At 41.7% G+C, this 20,260-nt stretch overlaps 1 protein-coding gene across 1 annotated transcript in view; it reads right to left on the bottom strand.

The window, feature by feature from the left end:
* Positions 1–3,661: 3,661 nt before the first annotated feature.
* The window catches only part of LOC138595049 (voltage-dependent T-type calcium channel subunit alpha-1I-like), a 197,237-nt gene continuing 180,638 nt past the window's right edge, over positions 3,662–20,260 (bottom strand). Inside the window, exons 33-37 of the mRNA XM_069666367.1 lie at positions 16,811–16,951; positions 11,200–11,334; positions 10,261–10,435; positions 5,935–6,149; positions 3,662–4,333 (exon numbers count right to left, since the gene is read on the bottom strand). Coding sequence (XP_069522468.1) covers positions 3,662–4,333; positions 5,935–6,149; positions 10,261–10,435; positions 11,200–11,334; positions 16,811–16,951 — 1,338 coding nt within the window. The remainder of the gene's footprint in view (positions 4,334–5,934; positions 6,150–10,260; positions 10,436–11,199; positions 11,335–16,810; positions 16,952–20,260) is intronic.

Here is a 20,260-nt window from a genome sequence, read left to right as displayed (position 1 = left end):
CTTCCGTCTCATCTCAAACAGCTACAGAAACATCCTGCAGTGTTTAGACAATGACATCATTGTATGATATGTGTGTCTGTGTGTGTGTGTGTGTGTGGGCAAAATGTACCGTATGAATGTGCTTAAATGTGATGCTGTGTGTGTGCGTGCATATAGGTCCACCTGAGGTCTACCTGCTCTGGATGTCTAATATTGTGACACAAGTATATTATATGATGGGTCGTGACAATTTGTCAAAATGTCTGACGAACAAGTGCTCAAAGTTACAACTTACATCAATTTGGACCACGTAGCTTTCCATACTATTGGGGTATTTTCTAATATCTTGCTACACTCAAGCAGACCTGAGTCAAATAATCGTTTGGGTTTAATGCAGCAAAGAAAAATGGTGAATCCCATTGTTTGGGATCCTGGAAATCTAACAGTATACTGCACCTTTAAGAACCCAACCAAGTGTTACACACTGAGGCGACCTCAAGCAAACTATCAGCTGCTAAAGTGTATTCTGGGCTATGTAATGTTGGTTTGGTGTCATTCAATTCTCCATGGATCTCCAGACTCGTCCCACAGAGCAGCACATCAATTCTGAACTTAAGATGTAGCTGTTAACAGACGAGGATTTCGTTAGCCAATGCTGCCAGCGAACACGTGATTATTTTCTCTTGAACTCTCTTGGAGTTTGATTTGTTGTTGGTGGAGAGCAACACATTGGGAGAAGTACACAAGACAGCCATGCAAGCAGCTCCGTAAGGCTGTGCTTGGCCACTGTGGTGTTTGAGCTTATTTCTAATGCGAGCAACGCAACACGCTCACAATAGAGACAAAGCACAAGTTGTGAGCATAAAGGTCGCTCCAATGCCCCTCTCATCTGCAAAGAAATGACCCAAAAGCTGCTGTTTGGTGGGAGGCAGTGTTGACAGCAAAGCTGAGCTGTAACTGTATAGATGAGGATTGGCTACTTGAGGCCTGGTTTTGATCTTTGTTAGGCTAAATGATGATTTTACCGGGCGATTCAATCAAATACTTACAAAATACTTTTAAACATGAAAGCACTTGTTGTCTGGCTACACATCGGGACCATTTCTCAAAGGGAAAGAAGAGACAGATAGCCACTAATGAGTTTGTCAATATGCATTTAAACTGTCAATATACCTGTTTTAGCTAGCTACAGGCATTTTGTTAGTGTTCAGAATCTGGTTGCATATCATGGTGTCAATTCTTCCCCTCTTTGGTGGGCATGGCTCGCAGTGTATAAGGAATTTAGCTCTGTCTCAATGAAATCTGCAATGTTTGCCAGACATGTTGACCATACTTAACCATTTTAGCCCTGCAAGTTAGCATGCTAACATTTGGTAATTAGCAAAATACTGTTTGGAAATATCACTTCCTTTGCAAGAATTTAGACATAAACCAGTATTGTATTATTTAACAAGCTGAACTGTTGACATAATGATGATGCTGGAGGAATAAATTAACGGGCCACAAATGTTATTGCAACTCATGCTGAGGGCAACATGAAAGTCGATCGCGCCCATTCAAGTCAATGCTCGTGATTCCACAGCACGCGCCGCGGTCCGTCTCTGGCGTGTCCCAGAAGCGTGTCTCCGCTCTGCTCCGCTAAAGATACGCGCCGGGTCTATTTTTGACGGAGGTCGCGTCAAACACGCGTCAAGCTCAACAGAGCAGATCGTTCCAAACAGGAAGTCACACACGAAAGCAGCATACAGCATCCGGTCATTTCAAAATAAAACACCATGTTCAGACCGGTACAGACACCCGTTTTTCCCCGTTTACTTTAACATCAACACACTGAAAAAATAACACTTTTAATTAAGTAGTGTACTCCTCCATGGTAGAAGCACAAAAATCACGGAATGATCTCCAAATGTTAGATGATCAACCTCGGATGTGCAAACTGAACTGTAGTGTGTGTGTTGCTCTGCTAACATTGACGTTATCGCGTGATTTCGCAATTCGATAATCTAGTTCTCTTGTGATCTCGCGAAACCAGCTGCTTGGGCCAGCGCTCCGCTGCCCTGCGGACCAGACACGCTTCCTGTGGGCGAGGGCTCGCGCCGTTGAGGGACCAGAAACATGGTGCAGACAGAACGCGCCGGAGACGGATCCTGTGGGATCGAGGGGTGATACTAGATGATCATTTAGGGGATTACCAAAGTGGGGATAATGTCAGTACAAAATTTAATGGCAATCCACACATCAACTACACCATCTCTAGAACCATACTGCTCTCATGGCATCGCTAGGTAGTTAGCATGTTGACAGGCTGTTGTGTTGCACAGAGGGAGAACCTGGAGAACTCGGGGAAAACTGGATGGCATCAAATGTTCTGGTTCATTTCCTAAGTGGCTAATGCACATATTGTATTAAAATGTTTTTTCGTTAACCCTCTGTCTTTCAAAGTGTATTTAAGACCTGCAGGAATCCCTTCTACTCTCGTAACACCTGAGTTGGGGGAACATGTGCTGTGTGTGTGATACCCTTATGTGAACTTCTGTTGGTTTTTAAATCTCTTAAATACAGCTTATTCTAAAAAGTAAATCTTGGACATCCAACCTCCAGTTTTAAAAGTCAGTGTTCATTTCAGTGACGCATCTCTCTTACATGTGTATTCTTAGCTTCAGAAAATTCCTTGAAAGTATCGGATGGACCTTAAACGGCAATTTAAACAGTATGTTTGGTAGCAAAAGTCTATTTGCCAATAGTTTTGGCCCAGGTCTGCACTCAATACATTTTAGCCCTTTCATGGGTACGTAGAAAGCACACAGAGTCCACTTTTAAAGTGGCCAACGCTTTCACTAACAACCCACATGTATTCTCAGCAGCAGTAACATAACCGTTCTTCTGTTTGAAAAAGTTCACGACAGCCAGGTTGCTTTGTTGCCTTGGTCTCCCTCTTCCTCACAAACAGAGACAGACGCGTCTACATTCACACAACTTCAGAACACTGAAGTTGAAAAGAACACAGAAAATATACAACCTTTCAATTTTCTGTTGCCCTGCAAATCTGCTAAACAGGCAAAATGGTTGGGCGATGCTACTGTTAGCGATGGTTATTACAAAAAACCTGTACAAAGTTCAGCTCTTCATCAAAAGAAGCTCCAGAGTTTGCCATCTGTCCAATGTTGACGACACTGTTTTAGCACAAAGGTTGAGGGCACGTTGGGTCAAGCAAGTTCTGAAATTGATTTTCTTCCCCATTTAAATAACATCACCTGAATAATGTTCATCAATCACTGTAATTTTCAGGCCCGTCTCTCTAATGGCTTTCCAAATATTCTTTTATGTCTGGATGGCTCAAATTTAAAGCCCAGAACTGCCACATCCATCAGAGCTGAATCCTGGTCACGCTACAAGGATAAGCCCCTTGTCATTATCGTTTAGTCTTTTCAAAAAGCCGCCACATATCCTGTGAAGAAAATAGGATGTCAAAACTCAGAAGCAGCTGTAATCTTTTGAGAAATGACTGATCCCATGCAGCCCGATCCGCGGAGGAAAGAGAGAGAACAGACGATTCAAAGACGAGAGAAGTTCAGTATCGAATCACAGGACGTGTACTGTGTTAAAAGTCTCTCCCTGTTCTGTCTAAAGTCCCAAAATGCAAGTTGTTCAAGAGTTAAACTACAGAGAGGCAACAAGTGTTTCATCTATTTTTCCTGGAGCTTGTGTCTGTTGGTCGGCTGCTGCTTTTCATGCTGAAGGCTGTGATATCACTGTCCTCTTCCTCCTCACATCTTGCCCTCCCTTCCGTCCAGGGGTTGGACAAGTAACCATGGGCATCTATGCCATAAAAGCTACGTCCGTCTTTACTCCGAGCAGATAGATTGGTCTGGTCCAGTGAGCCTGTGCTGTTACATTTTTTCACCAGTGGGGGTGCCAGAGAGCCCGGGCTGAGCAGCGATGTCAGTGAGAGACTGTTCAGAGTTTCCGACAAGTGTTCGCTGTTGAAGGTTTGGCGGCAGATGTCCCCAACAGTCCCCGTGCCCACGTCCTCGTCTGAGGGGTCCATGGAGTCCTGCCGGGGGCAGCCGGGGCTGGTGCTGCCACCGCCACAGCTGCTCTGGCTCCTCTGGTGCCCCCTGGTGGCTTGGAGGTTGAAAGTTGTACTGCGTCTTTTTAGTGAAGAGTGGCCCTGGTCTCCCGTTGGCGGACCCTGGGGGCGTAAGGGATGGCTAGGGAGGGGGCAATGGAGAGGCACGGGGAGATCCAGATCTCGAGGTGGGGAGACGCTGAAGCTGAGCCCTTCCTCTAGAGTTGTCTGCAGGCTGCCCTCTGAACTGCCTGTGGCCAGAGAGGAGTCACTGTGGGATGGGTGCTGCGTGCAGAGGAGAGAAGAGGAGGAAGAAAATGTAAGAAAACATTAATTTTTAAGCAGGCAAGGCATTAGTAAAGGTCAGCACCAACAGGAAATAGTTATTAATATTTGTTTTAAATGATTGCACCAGGTTTAAAGATTAAAAACTTAAGCCAGATAATTTTAACTGAGGTTTGTTATTGCCTTTTAAAGCCCTGTACCCACATAGGTTTAGTACACCTGTGTGGAGATTTGCTGGTTTTCAAACTCAGCATACCAATAAGAATTATAAAAGTCAATCAAACATGATCTTTGTTTGCCAAAACAATCCTGAGGAAAAGGAATACCTGCATGTAGTTTGCAGTATTACAGTTTGATAGCTGGCAATTACACTAGCTCCAAATATATTTTTTCTAGCTCTAAGAGCAGGTCCAACTTTTCTGTTGAGTTTTGTAAAAATAGATTCAAATGATTTGCTGGACTGATTCTTTTGTCAACCGTATGGTATCATACAAATATCAATTGTTTAAAGTTCATCATGATGGGTCCAACCAACCCAAAGTTTCTTACAGCATTTGTTTTATTGAAATGATCACACGGGCAGGAGGGTGTTAGCCGTGATTCCTAATCCTGGCACTGTTACATCCATGATCTCACTTTACAGGACCACATGGGAGGGTTTGGGATTATTTCAGAGAAGATATTTTGGGATTGGTAGAAAAAGAGTCAAAAGATGGAGGAAAAAAGAGGAGGGGTGCACTTAGAGAGAACACCAGAGAATGGCGTAAAGAGATACAGACAAAGGGACAGAAGAGACTGAAGAACAAGAGCCAAGAACAACAGTGTGCACAGAGTCTGTATCAGAGGGGGCTGGCCGGGCTAATTAGCCGAGTGCCGCAGAGCATTACTGTAGCAGCTGAGGATCACAGAGGCACTCAGGCACGAGCTCAACAAACCAAACAGGTAGAGGAGAAAGAAAGGAGAACCCGTCTCCATGGTTACACGGGGAACAAGAACTAAAATAAGGGCCTTTTCATTATTGTTTGTTTCATGCAGCGGCAAACAGAGACGAGGTGTTAGGATCAGTCAAAGGAAACCCTGGCTCTACTTTTAACAACATCTTTTCTCTTTAACACTACAGCAGAACATCAATGGAGGGTGGTAAGTGTCATGTACTATGTTTATTCACAGCTTGGCACAACATTGTGTGCACCCTCCGTTTTATTTTAACTATTCTGAGGTTTCTAAGAAGTTTCTGATCACTAAACCAGACAAGCCAACATCTAATTAGTTGCAGAACATCCTTAGATGTTATATTAAATCAATATTTTTTGTCAATGATTTATTTCTTTTTTACTGTGTCTGCCATTAAATCAACATACACTATGATCTCAAGCATCAAACAAGCTCTTTCTTATGCTTCATTTGACAAACCCGATCTGACTGCCGGAGGTGTTTTTGATGGATGACAACTTTGGTTCACTGAACACTCTCGCAGGAAATATCTATTTCCACTGTTCCATCACGTCTCTGATGTGTTGCACAGAGATATTGATGTCAGGTCCCTATTCGTCTGTCCATCCATCCATCCAGACATACATGAGTCCATTCATCCATAATACCTGAGAGCTCAGGGGCCTGCTGTTGGCTCCGGGTGAGCGGAGGGAGGCCCACGAGGCTGGGGAGGCCAACCTGGAAGGCCCTCTGTGTCCTGGGCTAACACCGTTCTCGGGACTGCCTGGATGAGCCGCGGCAGCCGGGTGGAAGAAGTCTGCTGGTAGGTGGAAGACGGGTGAAGACCCGCCACCACCTCCGCTGCACCCTTCTCCTTCTGCATCTTTAAATAGATGGGTAGAGTTTAATACAGTGCTGATGAAAATGCTTTAGCTTTTCCTGTCAGGGTGCAAATAACTCTGTTAAGCACAATGTTAAACATTTAAACAATCACTAGACACTTGAAACTTTCATGTAGAAACCATAAAAATGCTTTTTAAGCACTAGCTGGATGTAATTTTGGGCTGGCTCTCTTGGGTACAGTTCATGAAGTCAAGACTACTTTGTTTGGCTGGTCTTGTGATGAACCTTCAGGTTGAGTCCTGGGTTCTCATTCTTGTCTGTCTGTAATGCTGCCAATATGTTCTAACTGATCTCCACTGTTACGCAGATGACACTCAACTTTATATCTCTGCTTTACCTTATGATACCTTTAACTTCCCTTTTGGAAATCTTAAAAAAATACATTTTAGAAATTAGTAATAACTTTAATGATAACTTTATTTATAAAGCACCTTAAAAACAGATGTTTCCAAAGTGCTTTGACAGACAAAGCAATAGCAGGAAGTCGGGAAGATAACAGAATAATCAGTCGATAGTCAGGCCGAACAGAGTGTTCTAGAAAATTCAACACAAGCCAAGAACACAATGCAAACGCAAAAGGTCGACAGGAATAAACGCAAATACAAGAAATAAAAGCGATACAACAAAAGACAGAAATAAAAGAACAAAAACAACAGAAGATTTTATGAAGACGACGTTGCATCAGAGGAAATAAAACAAAAAGATTTGAAACAGTGACACGAATAAAAGATGAATAAGTAAATACATAAAAGCAATAAAGGACGGTAAGAATCACATAAAAGCAAGTCTGTAAAAGTGTTTTTTTTATTTATTTAGAAGTGATTGGATGGCTTGAAAAGGGAGAATTTCATTTTACCTCTCTCAAGATTACACTAAGCACACATGTGCCACCAGACTCTGAACTCATATTTGCAAACTCTATACGCTTATTTACATTTTTTAAGCCTAACCACAAAATGAATTGTCATCTATTTACTGTTAATGTTATGGATTTCCAGATTTACCTTTTTTTGGCCCCCATTAAAATAAAATAAAAAAATACTGTTTTTAATGTTTTTTTCTTTCATGTGCCTTTTATTGACTTCAGCTTATTGTGTAGTTTATTATGTAAATCAAAACATTAAAGTTGAGCTATAGAACAAATGTTTCATCCCTCAGACTGAAAGCATTTAGAAAACTAAATAATTAAATATAAGCCTGATGCTTGAATTGACATATGGAGTAAAGTAATATACCCTTGTTGGCAGTAAACAACAACAGTAAACAACTCCTAAATGGCTTTGGTGACAGTGTCTGTGAACAGTCTCCCTGAACTGTCTTTGTCTTGTATCGCTCCATCTGTTCCTGGCGGTCATGTTATAGGCGGAGGCTGTGAGCCATCAGCATACCATAATATATCATTTATCAACATCTCTGTGTGTGTGTGTCTCCTCTGGCCTCATCTATCACCGCTTTAATTGCAGTGGAAGTCAATCAACTGTGTGCAATATATGAGACAAGTCCTCGTGTGTCGGATCCAGGGACGTTCAGGAAAAGCCTCCTCTTATTTAAACGATACTATCAATGTCACGTCAAAGTCATGGCTTAATGAAATCCTGGGGGGTAAATACCAGTGAGGGTCAGGAGGGACACTGATAAGGATAATAAGGAGCGCTGATGAGAGGTAACCCTGAGAGGGATTATTTCAATATGATTGGATGATGTCAAAGATTCAATTGAAGCATTTTGCCGCTCTTGGATGAATCTATGAAGAGCAGGTCTGACTCAGAGGAAAAGTACGCACATTCTCATTTACATTTTAATTATTGAAAATATAAGTGGTAATTTCTATCGTAGGACAAACGAGTAACACTCCCTCAACAATAGACTTAACATTTAAAGTATTCTGAAGACTGATCGTATGTTTCCTTGTTGTACGAGATTGTATGTTTTCCTTTCGTTGGTTGTTTCTTGGCCTGTCGCAGTCACCAAACAGTGGAGCCGCCAAGACAAAAAGCCTGACAGCAGGAATGCTTGTTGAGCATGATTGCCATATGGATGTGACACAGACAAATCAGAGGCTGACTCACAGAAACATTGCTCATGATGCTACTAACATGTTTTACTTGATATTTACATCTTAAACCATCAGTTCTAAATGTGTATATATAAAGTGTATTTGACTCGTTGTCTGCTATTTAAAATGACACTAGAAATTGTTGAAAATGTTTGACATCAGACATTAAAACCTCCGGAGAAAGTCTCTTATATGTTTTGTTATTATTTGCTCACAACCATATTGACAATTTTTCATCCGATTAAACCAAACAGAAAATGTTCGCCTCACATTGAAACGGTCAAAAACAGTGACATTTTTTTTTTGCAACGCAGAACAAATTTAATACAAATGCAGCAATAATACATCATTTTTCTGTCAGGTTTCCTGAGGCAATCTGTGTTGTGTTTGTTACTCACAAATGCAACTGAGACAAGAATAGAACACAACTGTAACTACAATTGTAACTTAGTAAAAGTTTAATTTATCCATATTTATCATGCTGTAATATTGTATGGGCAAGTACCTTTCCAACTTATCTCCAAAGAATATTACGGCTGCAAAAACAACTTTTTCAACTCACCAAGTGCGCCTCTCTTTCTGGAATTGCAGTCGTTAACTATTTTCGACGTAAACATTGTTCAAATCTGTACATATGTCTTTAATTTGTTATTTAATAACACATATTTACCTGTTTGTTTTAGTCACTGTTTTATTAACAATTCACAGTTCTAATCCATCTAGACAGGCTAATCATCTCCTCATGTTCCTTTGTATAAAATGTCTTTTGGTCATTTGTCAATCAAATATTGGGGAGTTATTTTGTGGAATGAAAAATTCTGTTTACTTAAATTCTGCACTTTTTTATGTGAAAACTGATATTTAGGTTGGTTTGGTGGTTTCCTTTTTATGACTTCTGGATGTGGTTTTAATATAAGCCATTTGCAGGTTTCCACCACAACCACACACATGCTTTTATTATTTGTTCATGAGCTCTGTATCTTTGTTTATTCTTGTGTGAAACTAATGAACTAAATGGTAAATGGACTGTACTTATAAAGCGCTTTTCTAGTCTTTGCGACCACTCAAAGGTGCTTTTTACACTACATGTCACATGTCACATTCACCCATTCACACGCACATTCATACACTGATGCCAGAGGCGTCTACTTACAGTGCCCAACTGTCAATCAGTTATCACATTCGCTATGCCACCGGGAGCAATTTGGGGTTCAGTGTCTTGCCCAAGGACACTTCGACATGTAGCCTGAGGGAGCTGGGGATCGAACCTCCGACCTTCCAATTGAAAGACAACTGACTCTACCACTGAGCCACAGCCACCCCAACTAAACTAAAATGCTAATGTTTAGTTTATAGAGTTAACCAGCTGGGTTACATTTCCATCCATTCATTAATCCATTATCTCTACCGCTTATCCTGTTCAGGGTTGCGGCGGGCTGGAGCCTATCCCAGCTGTCATTGGACAAAAGGCGGGGTACACCCTGGACTGCTCGCCAGTCAGTCACAGGGCTGACACATAGAGGCAGACAACCTTTCGCACCCACACCTACGGGCAATTTAGAGTCACCGATGAACCTAACGAGCATGTCTTTGGACTGTGGAAGGAAGCCTGAGTACCCGGGAGAACTCACGCATGCACGGGGAGAACATGCAAACTCCACATAGAAAGGCCCACTTTGTCCAAACTGGGGTTTGAACCAGTGCAGAGTTATTTTGTGGAATTAAAATGTTTGCACTTTTTTTTTTTTTTTTCGTGAAAACAGATATTTAGACTGGTTTGGTGGTTTGTATTACCTTATTACGACTTCTGGATGTGGTTTTAATATAAGACATTTGCAGGTTTCCACCACATCAACACACATGCCTTTATAATTTGTTCATGAGCTCTGTATCTTTGTTTATTCTTGTGTGAAACTAATGAACTAAACTAAACTAAAATGCAAATGTTTAGTTCATAGAGTTGGGTTACATTATCCTCCTCAAACAAACTTCTGTATATATAAGAAATATAACAAACCCAGAGCTTCAGCTGTACCTGTGCAGCGTTCTGGACTGTGCTGCTCCAGCGGGGGAGTATTCAGCTGAGGATGAACGCCCACCTCAAACACCTCCTGGCCCCCCAGCTCGCTTCCTGAGCTAGAGGGGTGAAGCCCTCTGTAGGCCCCCTGGGTGGGCAGCTCTTCCGAACTGTGGGAGTCACTGCTGCCCCTCTGCAAGTGTGATGCATGATAGGAAAAGGAAATAGAGAGGGGACACAAAGAGATTGGGAGAGAATGAGCGAGATATCCAGCTCCTCTAATGTTCACCGGAGCAGGAAGGATATCAAACTGAAGCCTTTCATTTCCTCTTGTCATAATGGAAATCTGAGCACAATTTGTTACCAATTTCAAAAAGCTCCTTTTTCATGTCCCTTCTTGTATCCATCTATACACGTCTGATTAAAAGTGGAAGCGATAAAAAAGAAAGAAAGGGCAGGACTCGGAGCTTTAAAACGCTGCTGCTGCTGCTGTTTGTTGTAAACTGGATCAAATGAAAATGGCCTTCAATAAAACAGCAATAAAACGGACCAGGTGGAGCTGTGTGAGCTGAGAGAGAAGTGGGAAGATGGAGATATGAAAGACTCGCTCACACACACACACACACACACACCAACACTCAAGTATCCCAGCATGCCCATATGAAGAGCACGGAGGGAGGCAGGAGTTTTAATCAGGCAGTAAAGCATGTAAACAGTAATTAATGATGATTAACAGGATGGAAGGGGTGTTATGACATGAGCAGTGACTCCCTAAAGCCCCAAAGACATGTACCTCTGTGTGTATGTGTGTGTGATTATTACAGCTCATGTAATGTTGTATCAATTAAATATCAACGTAAAGGCTTCATTCCCATTAAAGTTAAAGGAACAATACATGTTGCCGCCTAGCATGTGTACGTAACAGTAAGATTCATCTGTGTGTGCGTGTGCGAGTACCTGGCTGTCTCTGACCAGCAGCTGGTAGCTGCTGTGTTCGTCCAGGCTGAGGTCGTCAGGCAGCGCCAGAGACGAAGACTTGTCCGACAGCTGCTCCGACATCAGAGACGCCTGCTCCACCTCCGCCAACTGGACCTGTCAGAACACACAGGAAACAGTTAAGCTGCATCTACATTCGTCAAAAGGGAGGGAGTTCATGACTCCTTACTGCTGAACCAGATTGAAAGGAGAAGACGGGTTTGATATGTCCAAAGACAAAAGGGATGCTCACTTAGAAAAAGAGTAAAATTAAGACCAAGATTATGACCACCTGCCTAATATTGTGCACATGCCCCTTTTGCTGCCAAAATATCCCTGACCCGTCGAGACATGGACTCCACTAGACCTCTGAAGGTGTGCTGAGGTATCTGGCACCGAGACGTTAGCAGCAGATCCTTTAAGTCCTGTAAGTTGCGAGGTGGGGCCTCGATGGATCTGACTTGTTTGTCCAGCACATCCCACAGATGCTCCATTGGATTGAGATCTAAGGAATCTGACCCATGTTGCAGTGTGACAGGGCGCATTATCCTGCTGAAAGAGGCCACTGCCATCAGGGAATACTGTTTCCATGAAGAGGTGTACTTAGTCTGCAACAATGTTTAGGTAGATGGTACGTGTCAAGTTAACATCGTGAATGGCAGGACCCAAGGTTTCCAAATCATCACACTGCCTCCGCCGGCTCGCCTTCTTCCCATAGTGCATCCTGGTGCCGTGTCTTCCCCGGGTAAGCGACACACACTCGGCCATCCACATGAAGTAAAAGAAAACGTGATCCGTCAGACCTCCTTCCTCCATTGCTCCGTGGTCCAGTCCAACTTTTCTTTTATCAACTTTACTTTAATGCAAAGCAGTTTGAAGATAACATTTTCACCTCACTGAGGGGAGAGAAGATCAGATATATATAAGGAACAGTTTTTTTTTAATTGAGTTTTAGGGAGAAGAAAAGAGAGGAGAATAAAGATGAATCGTCTGGCCACTATCGTTAGAGTGTATTTGCATTCTAGCCGACCTTCATGCATATCAGTACTTTTTATTTGCACCCAGAGAGCAGTAAATATCAGGCTATAGAGGTCCTGGGTGAAGTAGTGATTTTATGAACCTAGATAAAATGTAATGCCACAAACACAGGAGCTACCCTCTTACGTCGCACTTCTACTCAAAACACATAGACGCAAAGCTGCTGTGACTCGCACACAGCCACAGACCGAAAAGTGCAACCTGCCCATACATTGGGTTCGCTCTGAGCTGGAACTGAGTTCTTCCGTGTGACTGATGTTTCCACACGTCTGTGTGCGTCATGAGTGAACGCACGTGTCGAGCAACCAGGTTTAGAGTGTAAATCATTCAGAGGTGAGGTGAAGGATTGGACCTGTGACAGAGACATCACATGAAGGCAGAGAGAGCGATCGCTCTCACCGGCTGCAGAATTTTAATAGAGACAATTCTGACAGCTAAGCCTTCAGATATTGGATAGAGCTGTTTCTATCTTTGTAGCAAATTAAATTTGGGTATTAACTGAATCTGATTTTATTTTGAATTAAAGGAAATAGTGCAAAACAGGATGAAGATTATAAAAGAATAACTTTGATGTGCATGTATCATGGATCCCTACCTTTGTTGATAACTTTGAGGGATTTAAATCTAATTTCGTCAGCAAGTCTTGAACATGTTTCTCTTAATACAGTCATGATGGAAACATTTGTGAGGTTTGTTAATCTTAATCGGACCAACTGGGGCACCCACATACCGCAGACGTATACTTTTTGACATATTTTCCAGGTGTTCTTTTCTATCGTTCCAATTTTTCATGACTTTTTATATCACTCTGTTCTAATGACTGCACATCTGGGCTTTCTGTTTCTGTTTTAATTACTGCTTTTTAATAATACAAATCTATTGCAGTCAAGAGCACCCAATATGGCCTATATGCACTTCTATGAGATGGATCTATTAATATGTTCATGTTCGCTGTGGGTTCCTATTTAAAACAATATTCATTTATTTATTCAATTATTGTCTCATTATGTACCAGCAGGGTTGTGGAACACTGTTAGTCAATAGGATGCAGATGCAGCAGTCATTATATTTGCAAACATTTAACACACTTTCATTTTGCACAACATGCTAAAGGAAAGTAACTTTCCAAAAACAATGCTAGTTTTTTCCGATGACACTAATAAAATAATTGATAATGTTAGAAAACAAATCCGTGAACATTTTGCTGTGATGGTTGTTTCTTTCATCGGTTTATTTTTGGCGTCCCCTGGGACCGCAGACAGTCATCCTTGTATGTTATTAACAAACAGTTTATTACATACAAATTAATAATGTGTGTGTGGGTGTGTGTGTGTGTGTGTGTTGGCTCAAAAAGAAACTGACGTTTTCAGCAGCCCTTTCATTACTAATAATGTAGTTAAAGTTAGCCAAACTCATAATTGTTCTCACACTGGTGCTCTGTGCAGGCCCTCATACAGCCTCTGCCTGAAACGACTCAGTCAGCTCTGTCCCTTTAAGAAACCCCGCCCCTATACTCCCGGCTTCTTCTGATTGGCCAGCTCTCTGAAGCCTGCTGAGGCTGCAGCACTTTGAGACGTTACAAAGTGCAGCGTGTGAAAGCTGGCGTTCACAGCTGCCTGCAGATTGAGCTGAGAAGCCTGCGGATTACTCCAACTTACTTTTACCTACAGATCTGAAACTTCACCCACGTTTAGTCTGGACATCCAACATTATAACATTATTTATATGACTTAAAATGTGAAACAGCGTAATACCCCCTCTTTAAACCTTGTTAATCCACCTCATCAGATTCCTCTTTCTGCTCCGATCTTTTTCATTCCCAAAACAACCTTAAATGCTTAATATTTTGTAGCGTAGTCTGCAGGCGTAACACCACAGCACGGTACTTTTTCCATGTTTTATTTACCTTGACAGCAGCTGCATAATCACAGAAATCTCTACTGTAGCAGGTGCATAACAGCTTTGAAACGTGGGACTTTCAGTATTTAAAAAATAAACAGGTGGGCTAAAAGAATCGTTTCTTGTCCCACATGCTCTGCTTGTAAATCAAGGTTTGCACATATCTTTTCAAGTGAATTCCTCACATCGTAACGCTCTGCAGTGTCATTAAAAACAAGGACATTTCACACAGATATGATTTTCTTTTTCCAATTTACTTGAAAAGCACAGAAATGTCACAGCTATAAAAACGCCATTATAATACTTTACAGTGTCTTGATTGCAATGCAATGCAAGTCTAATCTGCATATCCATTATGAAGATATAAAAGTGACCTTCCTTTCACTTTGTTGGGATTGTACTGGGAAAACTGGTTACAAGGGATATTTCTCATACGTCCGTGCAGGCTTTTATCTCAGACGTGGTCATTATGGATTGAAAGAGAAAGATTTTCCCTGCAAACTTCATTTAGAAATCGTGGCAGTATGCTGGTATTGATTGTATGATAACTTCTTTGTATAACTGAATTGGATTTTCCTCATTAGGAAGCTGAACTAAACATATCAGGAGTATAACATCGCTTGGAAAACAAATGTTAACACAGTAGAATAATGCATTTAGCTACTCTGCTTGCATTCCAACCCCAAAAACAATGAATACATTGGTGTACAAAAGGTTAGATAAACACAGGAAATCCCACAGCAACAACAACAGCAACATATGGAGATTATATAGAGCTCTTCATACAAATGTGTTGCATCTTCTACTTTTGGCCCTCGTCTTGGGATGTATGGAGAAATATATAAATAGATATCAGTGAACCATACACAAACAACCTGGGGAGCACGATGCGGAGTCACTGAGATGTTTGATCTCATATTGACCGGGGGATACACATGTGAGAGTGATGCACACAGTCTGTTTGTGATGCACACTGTTGCTGTGTGGTTTGTCAGACCTCCACACAGTCAGGAGATTTAGTCATGTGAGACTTTTCCTTCCATCTATTTACACTAGACACACATGCAGCATGCAGCATGGCTAATTTGATATGGTATAGCCATATACATGTGTAGGGTAGACACAGTTTCTCTCTCTGCATTTCTCACACAGGATTTGCTTGTTCCTGCAGACGAGGATTCTGAGTAAAACCTGCTTTGATAGAGCTCAGGTGTTTATTCAGCGGCATAGGACTTGCTTCTTTTGGAGTACAAAGGCTTGTACCCGGGGCAGTGCTGTTCAGAAGTTAACCAACCTGTCCTTTGTACTTAAACATTTTACATATACCTCAAAACACCAGTTAGGTACCCAAATATACTTCTAAACTATTGTATAATTCAGTTTGCTGAATGTTGGCAGTATCAGGCGTGTTTGGAATTCCTCCTTTACTGCTGCCAACTTTAATTCTTATCCAAGAGTTACAGATCAAGAAGGGCTTCCTCGTGCAGAGAATGGATTTCATCTCTCACTGGCTTTCAAACACAAACTATACGTTTGGTTTTAATGCTTGCCTGCTGCGTTTAATCGGATTTCTTAGCGGGTAAGTGATTTTGTTTGTCACCTGCACTAGCCAGTCTGCTCAATAAGAGCACTAAAGTTTCTTCAACAGTTACCGTAAAACTCGGCGTATAAGACGCACTTTTGATACATTTTTTAATCTAAAAAGTGTGCTGCATCCTATATAGCAGTGCGACCAATATACCAGTATAAAGTGCAGAGAGAGGGATGTCACTGTGTTATGGAATTTTACCCAGACAATGGTGCAATGTGACGCCGCATTAAACAGTTTCCTCGTCCAAGCTGCTACAACATCTCTTATTACAATATGCCGCAGTGCTGTTTTCCTCACTGTTTTAGCCGCACCGGTAGCTGGTAGGATTGCAAACAGACATCGACATGGCGAAAACAGATGGTAGGCTGCAATTTGTGCGTTTTACATGAAAATTAAAATAGTGGTGAAATAATGTTTTTATAAATACATAGCTATAAAAAACCTTTTTCCCCTCTGGGATACCCCCAAAAACAGACTGCGTCTTATATTCCAGTGCGATTTGTATTCTGGATTTTATGATAAATATTTAATTGCACCTTAACAACAGAGCTGGGAAAATGAGCTTGCACCGTAATATCTGAACATGTGTGCAATGTGACATGTTTGTTTCTGCATACATTACGTGTGCATATATGCATGTGGGTTTAGGATAAAGCAACATGTTATAAGAATCGGAAGACAAATGCAAATTTGGACTTCAAACATGCCTCCTTTGTCTGTGTGTATATTAGCGACGAAGAAATGAGTACTCTTGCTTTAGATGATGCAAAACATTTTGTATGATAGACAACTTCAAGCTTCTGCAGGTTAAAGCCACCCACTGTTCAGGTACAGTGAGCTACAAAGGAAAAGAACACGTACATGCAGATAAAAGCAGTGAAAGGAACGTGAACAGGGAGATGTTAAACTAGATCGTTTCAAACACAGGAAGGTTGAGAAAAAAAAAACAGATGAAAGGTCTTTATTACCAAGGCTACATGATTAAGAGCTTGACAGCTAGAATGCAATGGAAAGTGTATGAATGTGTGTGTGTGCGTGTATGTGTGTGCGTACAACCCTACTAACCTCTTGTGGGTGGCTCTTACAGTCCTTGCAGACAGGAGGAGAGCAGTAATGGTGGAAAACTGAACCAGACAGGTTGTCAATCATGTCCCCTTCCAACGAGTCCTTAATCAGCAGAGACACACTGTCGAGCCACTGGCTCTCCTGCAAGAAACACACACACGCACACACACACGCACACACACTGCTTTGACCTTTTGTAATTTTCACAAAGAACAGTTTCTTTTATAAGAACGACAGAGACGATCTTGTACATCGATGGTGGGGAGCTATAATGTGCTGTAAACCAATTAAAGCAGTGAAGTTGAAAACATGTTGTACTGATGACTGAAACAAACTCTTCCTAATTATAAGTTCTGAAAAATGTCACTTTGAACACGTTATCTACAGAACTCAATGTTTCCACTAGGATTTTTTTCAGCAGCATTAATTGATCGCAATTACTCGCATATATCAATCACATGTAGACTTCCACACTCTAATTGTACTCTTTTCTTCACTGTATTAAGTTTTAAATCACAATCGACTTTAATCTGATCACTTTGCTTTGCTCCCTCACTCCCCTTACACACCTGCACCTCTTCTCTCTGCACAGCTGCTGGCCCCGCCCCCTCTATCTGTCTGTCTGCTTTGTTGACTGCCTTCATCAGCAGTCTGTTTAATTAATCTACAACAGTTAAATATTTTCTCTTGCAATTCAAAACAGCATGTGAGCCGCGTGTGCAAGGGGGACTTTATTAATGACTGACGGCTCCCATTGCATTCGCTGGTCTTCTCGTAAAATCATCACAATAGAAGTTACTTGGCCCATGTCCATTACAAAACTTTCTGACATTATAATGTCTTGATAAATAAACATGATTTAGTTTGTGTTCATCTGTCAAAGGTTTAAGCGTCTGTGAATTGGCTTTGTGTGCACGCCTGAAACACTTCCTCCCCACTTTTGTTCGTAATCGGGTCGTATCGTTTCTGAGGACCATTCTCGTTCAGTGCACGAGTGAGTGAGAGACACATTCGGACAAGTGACACGTTCTGTAGAACACCTAACCAATGTCATGGTCATTAGATAAATACAGCCCTCCTCCAAAAGGCTACTGGTGCGTGCTAACATCGATCAGTCTGGCTTTCTTGTACGGATTATTCAATTCACTAAAAAGATTTGTTCTTTTTGAACGAATCGTTCATGACTGAAACATCTCCACTCATTATCAGAATAATACAATTTGTCAGGCTGATCAGATCATCCCATCATCAGGTGTCTCGTTTCTTACTTTGAAAATGTGTCACACGCTTTTGAGCAAACCCATCCTGTGATGACAACATGTTGTGTTCTAATTAACCACAGTCTGATGGAGCTTGTTCTCTTCTCTGCCGCTGCTGGCAGCTGCAAAACAGAGAATGACTTTTGCCTGCTTTAAGCCGAGCCGGAGGAGCAGGTGAATGTCAATGTTATAAGATTAATGACGCGTTCCCTTTAAAAGAAACAACACTGATCTACTTGAGGTGAGCTGGGAATGACTTAGAATTCCCACTGTGTGGCTCTGCAGAGCCTGGAGTAAGTGGTGGACTCCAAAGACTGACAAACACATGAGCTATGCGCTGAACCACTGGCTATCCTGGGACCTCTCTCTCTCGTGGTTGTCGTGCATCATTCCAGATATCTTGGATCCAGATCTTTCGTCCTCCAGGAGATTCAGCCTGTTTGTCTCTCCCTTGTATTTTACCTCTCGTATGTCTGTCTCCATTGATCTTAAAGGTCTAACTTGTCCTGCTTGGTCCTACATCTGTTGCATTCTGGGAACTGTTTCTGCCTTCTGCTGTTTGATGTTTCTTTGATTTTTGGAAACTGACGTCATCCAACCTCGTATAGACGGAGTCTGTCTGTAGTGAGCTTCAAAAGAAATCATGACTTTGAAATTGACTATGTGAGCAGTTAATGGATAATGGATAATAAGGGCCAAAAGATCAATAAGATTAGCAAAAGAAAGTCGACAGTATACAAAACATCTATGCACAGAAATTTCCATTTTAAAGTGGACCCAAGTATTTGACACGTCTTTGATTTGACCCACCGTCCACCAAGTCAGTGGATGAGGCGGTGACCTCATCTTAAGACTGCACTGAGCTGGTCTGCAGTGTTGTTGGGAAAAGCAAATCACAGGCAGGAGAAGCAGACAGAAAATAACGTGACAACCCGTATTTAACAGGAACGCTGTGTGCTCCTGACCACTGTAATTCAGAGGATCAAAGTTGAGACAGAATGTTTCCCCTTAAGGTGAAGAGGATGTTTTAAATGAAAGTTTGTTGTAATAAAGTCACAGTTTGCCATCGTTTCTCATCTGAGTAATTTCAGCGAACCCAAGAGTTAAAAACCTGTCTGACCAATCAAGAATCTTTGCACATCCAACGTCTTTTAAGTGACTTTGCTGCACGTCCATGATCTCAGCATGTAACTTGATATTCACATTGTTATCATTTCAACCTGATCTCACAGAATAAATGACTATAAATTAGAGCTGTCGGTCCATTAAAAGAAATTAACTAATTAATCGAACAATTTGCTTTTTCTTCTTCAGACTGAAGCTTGTAAGAGAGAAGTCTCAAATTGCACAGATGGTGCCAAAATGTGCCCGAAAGGCCAATTTGGAGAGTCTGAGCCTGAACATGGCTCGACTAAAACCTCTCGACTTTTGCTCTGCTTCACTTTATCTGCATCAGTCCTGGCACCGACATTGTTCAGATGTTATTCTGTGGATTTCTAGGTCTGTACAGGCAGCTGCATCAGTTCTAAGGGGATAATCACTCTAAACATGTAAAGTTTTGTTAGGCGGAAATTAAATATTCTAATTATGCGATGTTCCATCTTTATTCACTCTGACCCAGCGACATATCCGAACTGATTCTTACACCTCTGCAGAAATCTCTAAAGAGTTATCTTTATAATGCTACCAAGATTGTTCATATACACCTTGTAGTTGCAGAGATATATACTCTATTCAGTTTAAGCTAGGGATGAAGAGGTTAATGTTCAATAGCATCTTTTTAAGTTTAAACAGACTCTCTCCTGTGAACCACAGATTTCCATTAAAACCCTTAAGTTATCAAACTTGACTGTCAGCTTGAAAGGTATATTTCTTATGTACTAAAAGAAATAATAACAAAACCATCATTGTCCTTATCCATCTTTAGCCAGGATGGATTGTTGTGGCGAGCTGCCCGATTGGCCGCTGTCCTCTTCCTGCCCACTGCCCTGGCCCCGCCCCGCCCGCCCACCCCTGACTGCCTGCGCAGTGCTGCTGCGCACGGGACAAGAGGAGAGAGGAGAGAGAGCAACTCTCAACTAAAATCTTTAAGGTATTTCTCTGGTTTTCTCGATTTCCTATTTTCTCTCTCAGACTCGCTCTTCAAAGTTACATTCTCCCACATCAGCTCACCTTTTCCAGCTGCCACGTC

This window comes from Semicossyphus pulcher, unplaced genomic scaffold (assembly GCF_022749685.1).
Source record: "Semicossyphus pulcher isolate SPU_LCO1_2020_fin unplaced genomic scaffold, fSemPul1.0.p SCAF_17, whole genome shotgun sequence".
NCBI classification, from domain to species: Eukaryota; Metazoa; Chordata; class Actinopteri; order Labriformes; family Labridae; genus Semicossyphus; species Semicossyphus pulcher.
The sequence above is the reverse complement of the archived record's forward strand: the minus strand, read 5'-3'. Positions and strand labels throughout refer to the sequence as shown.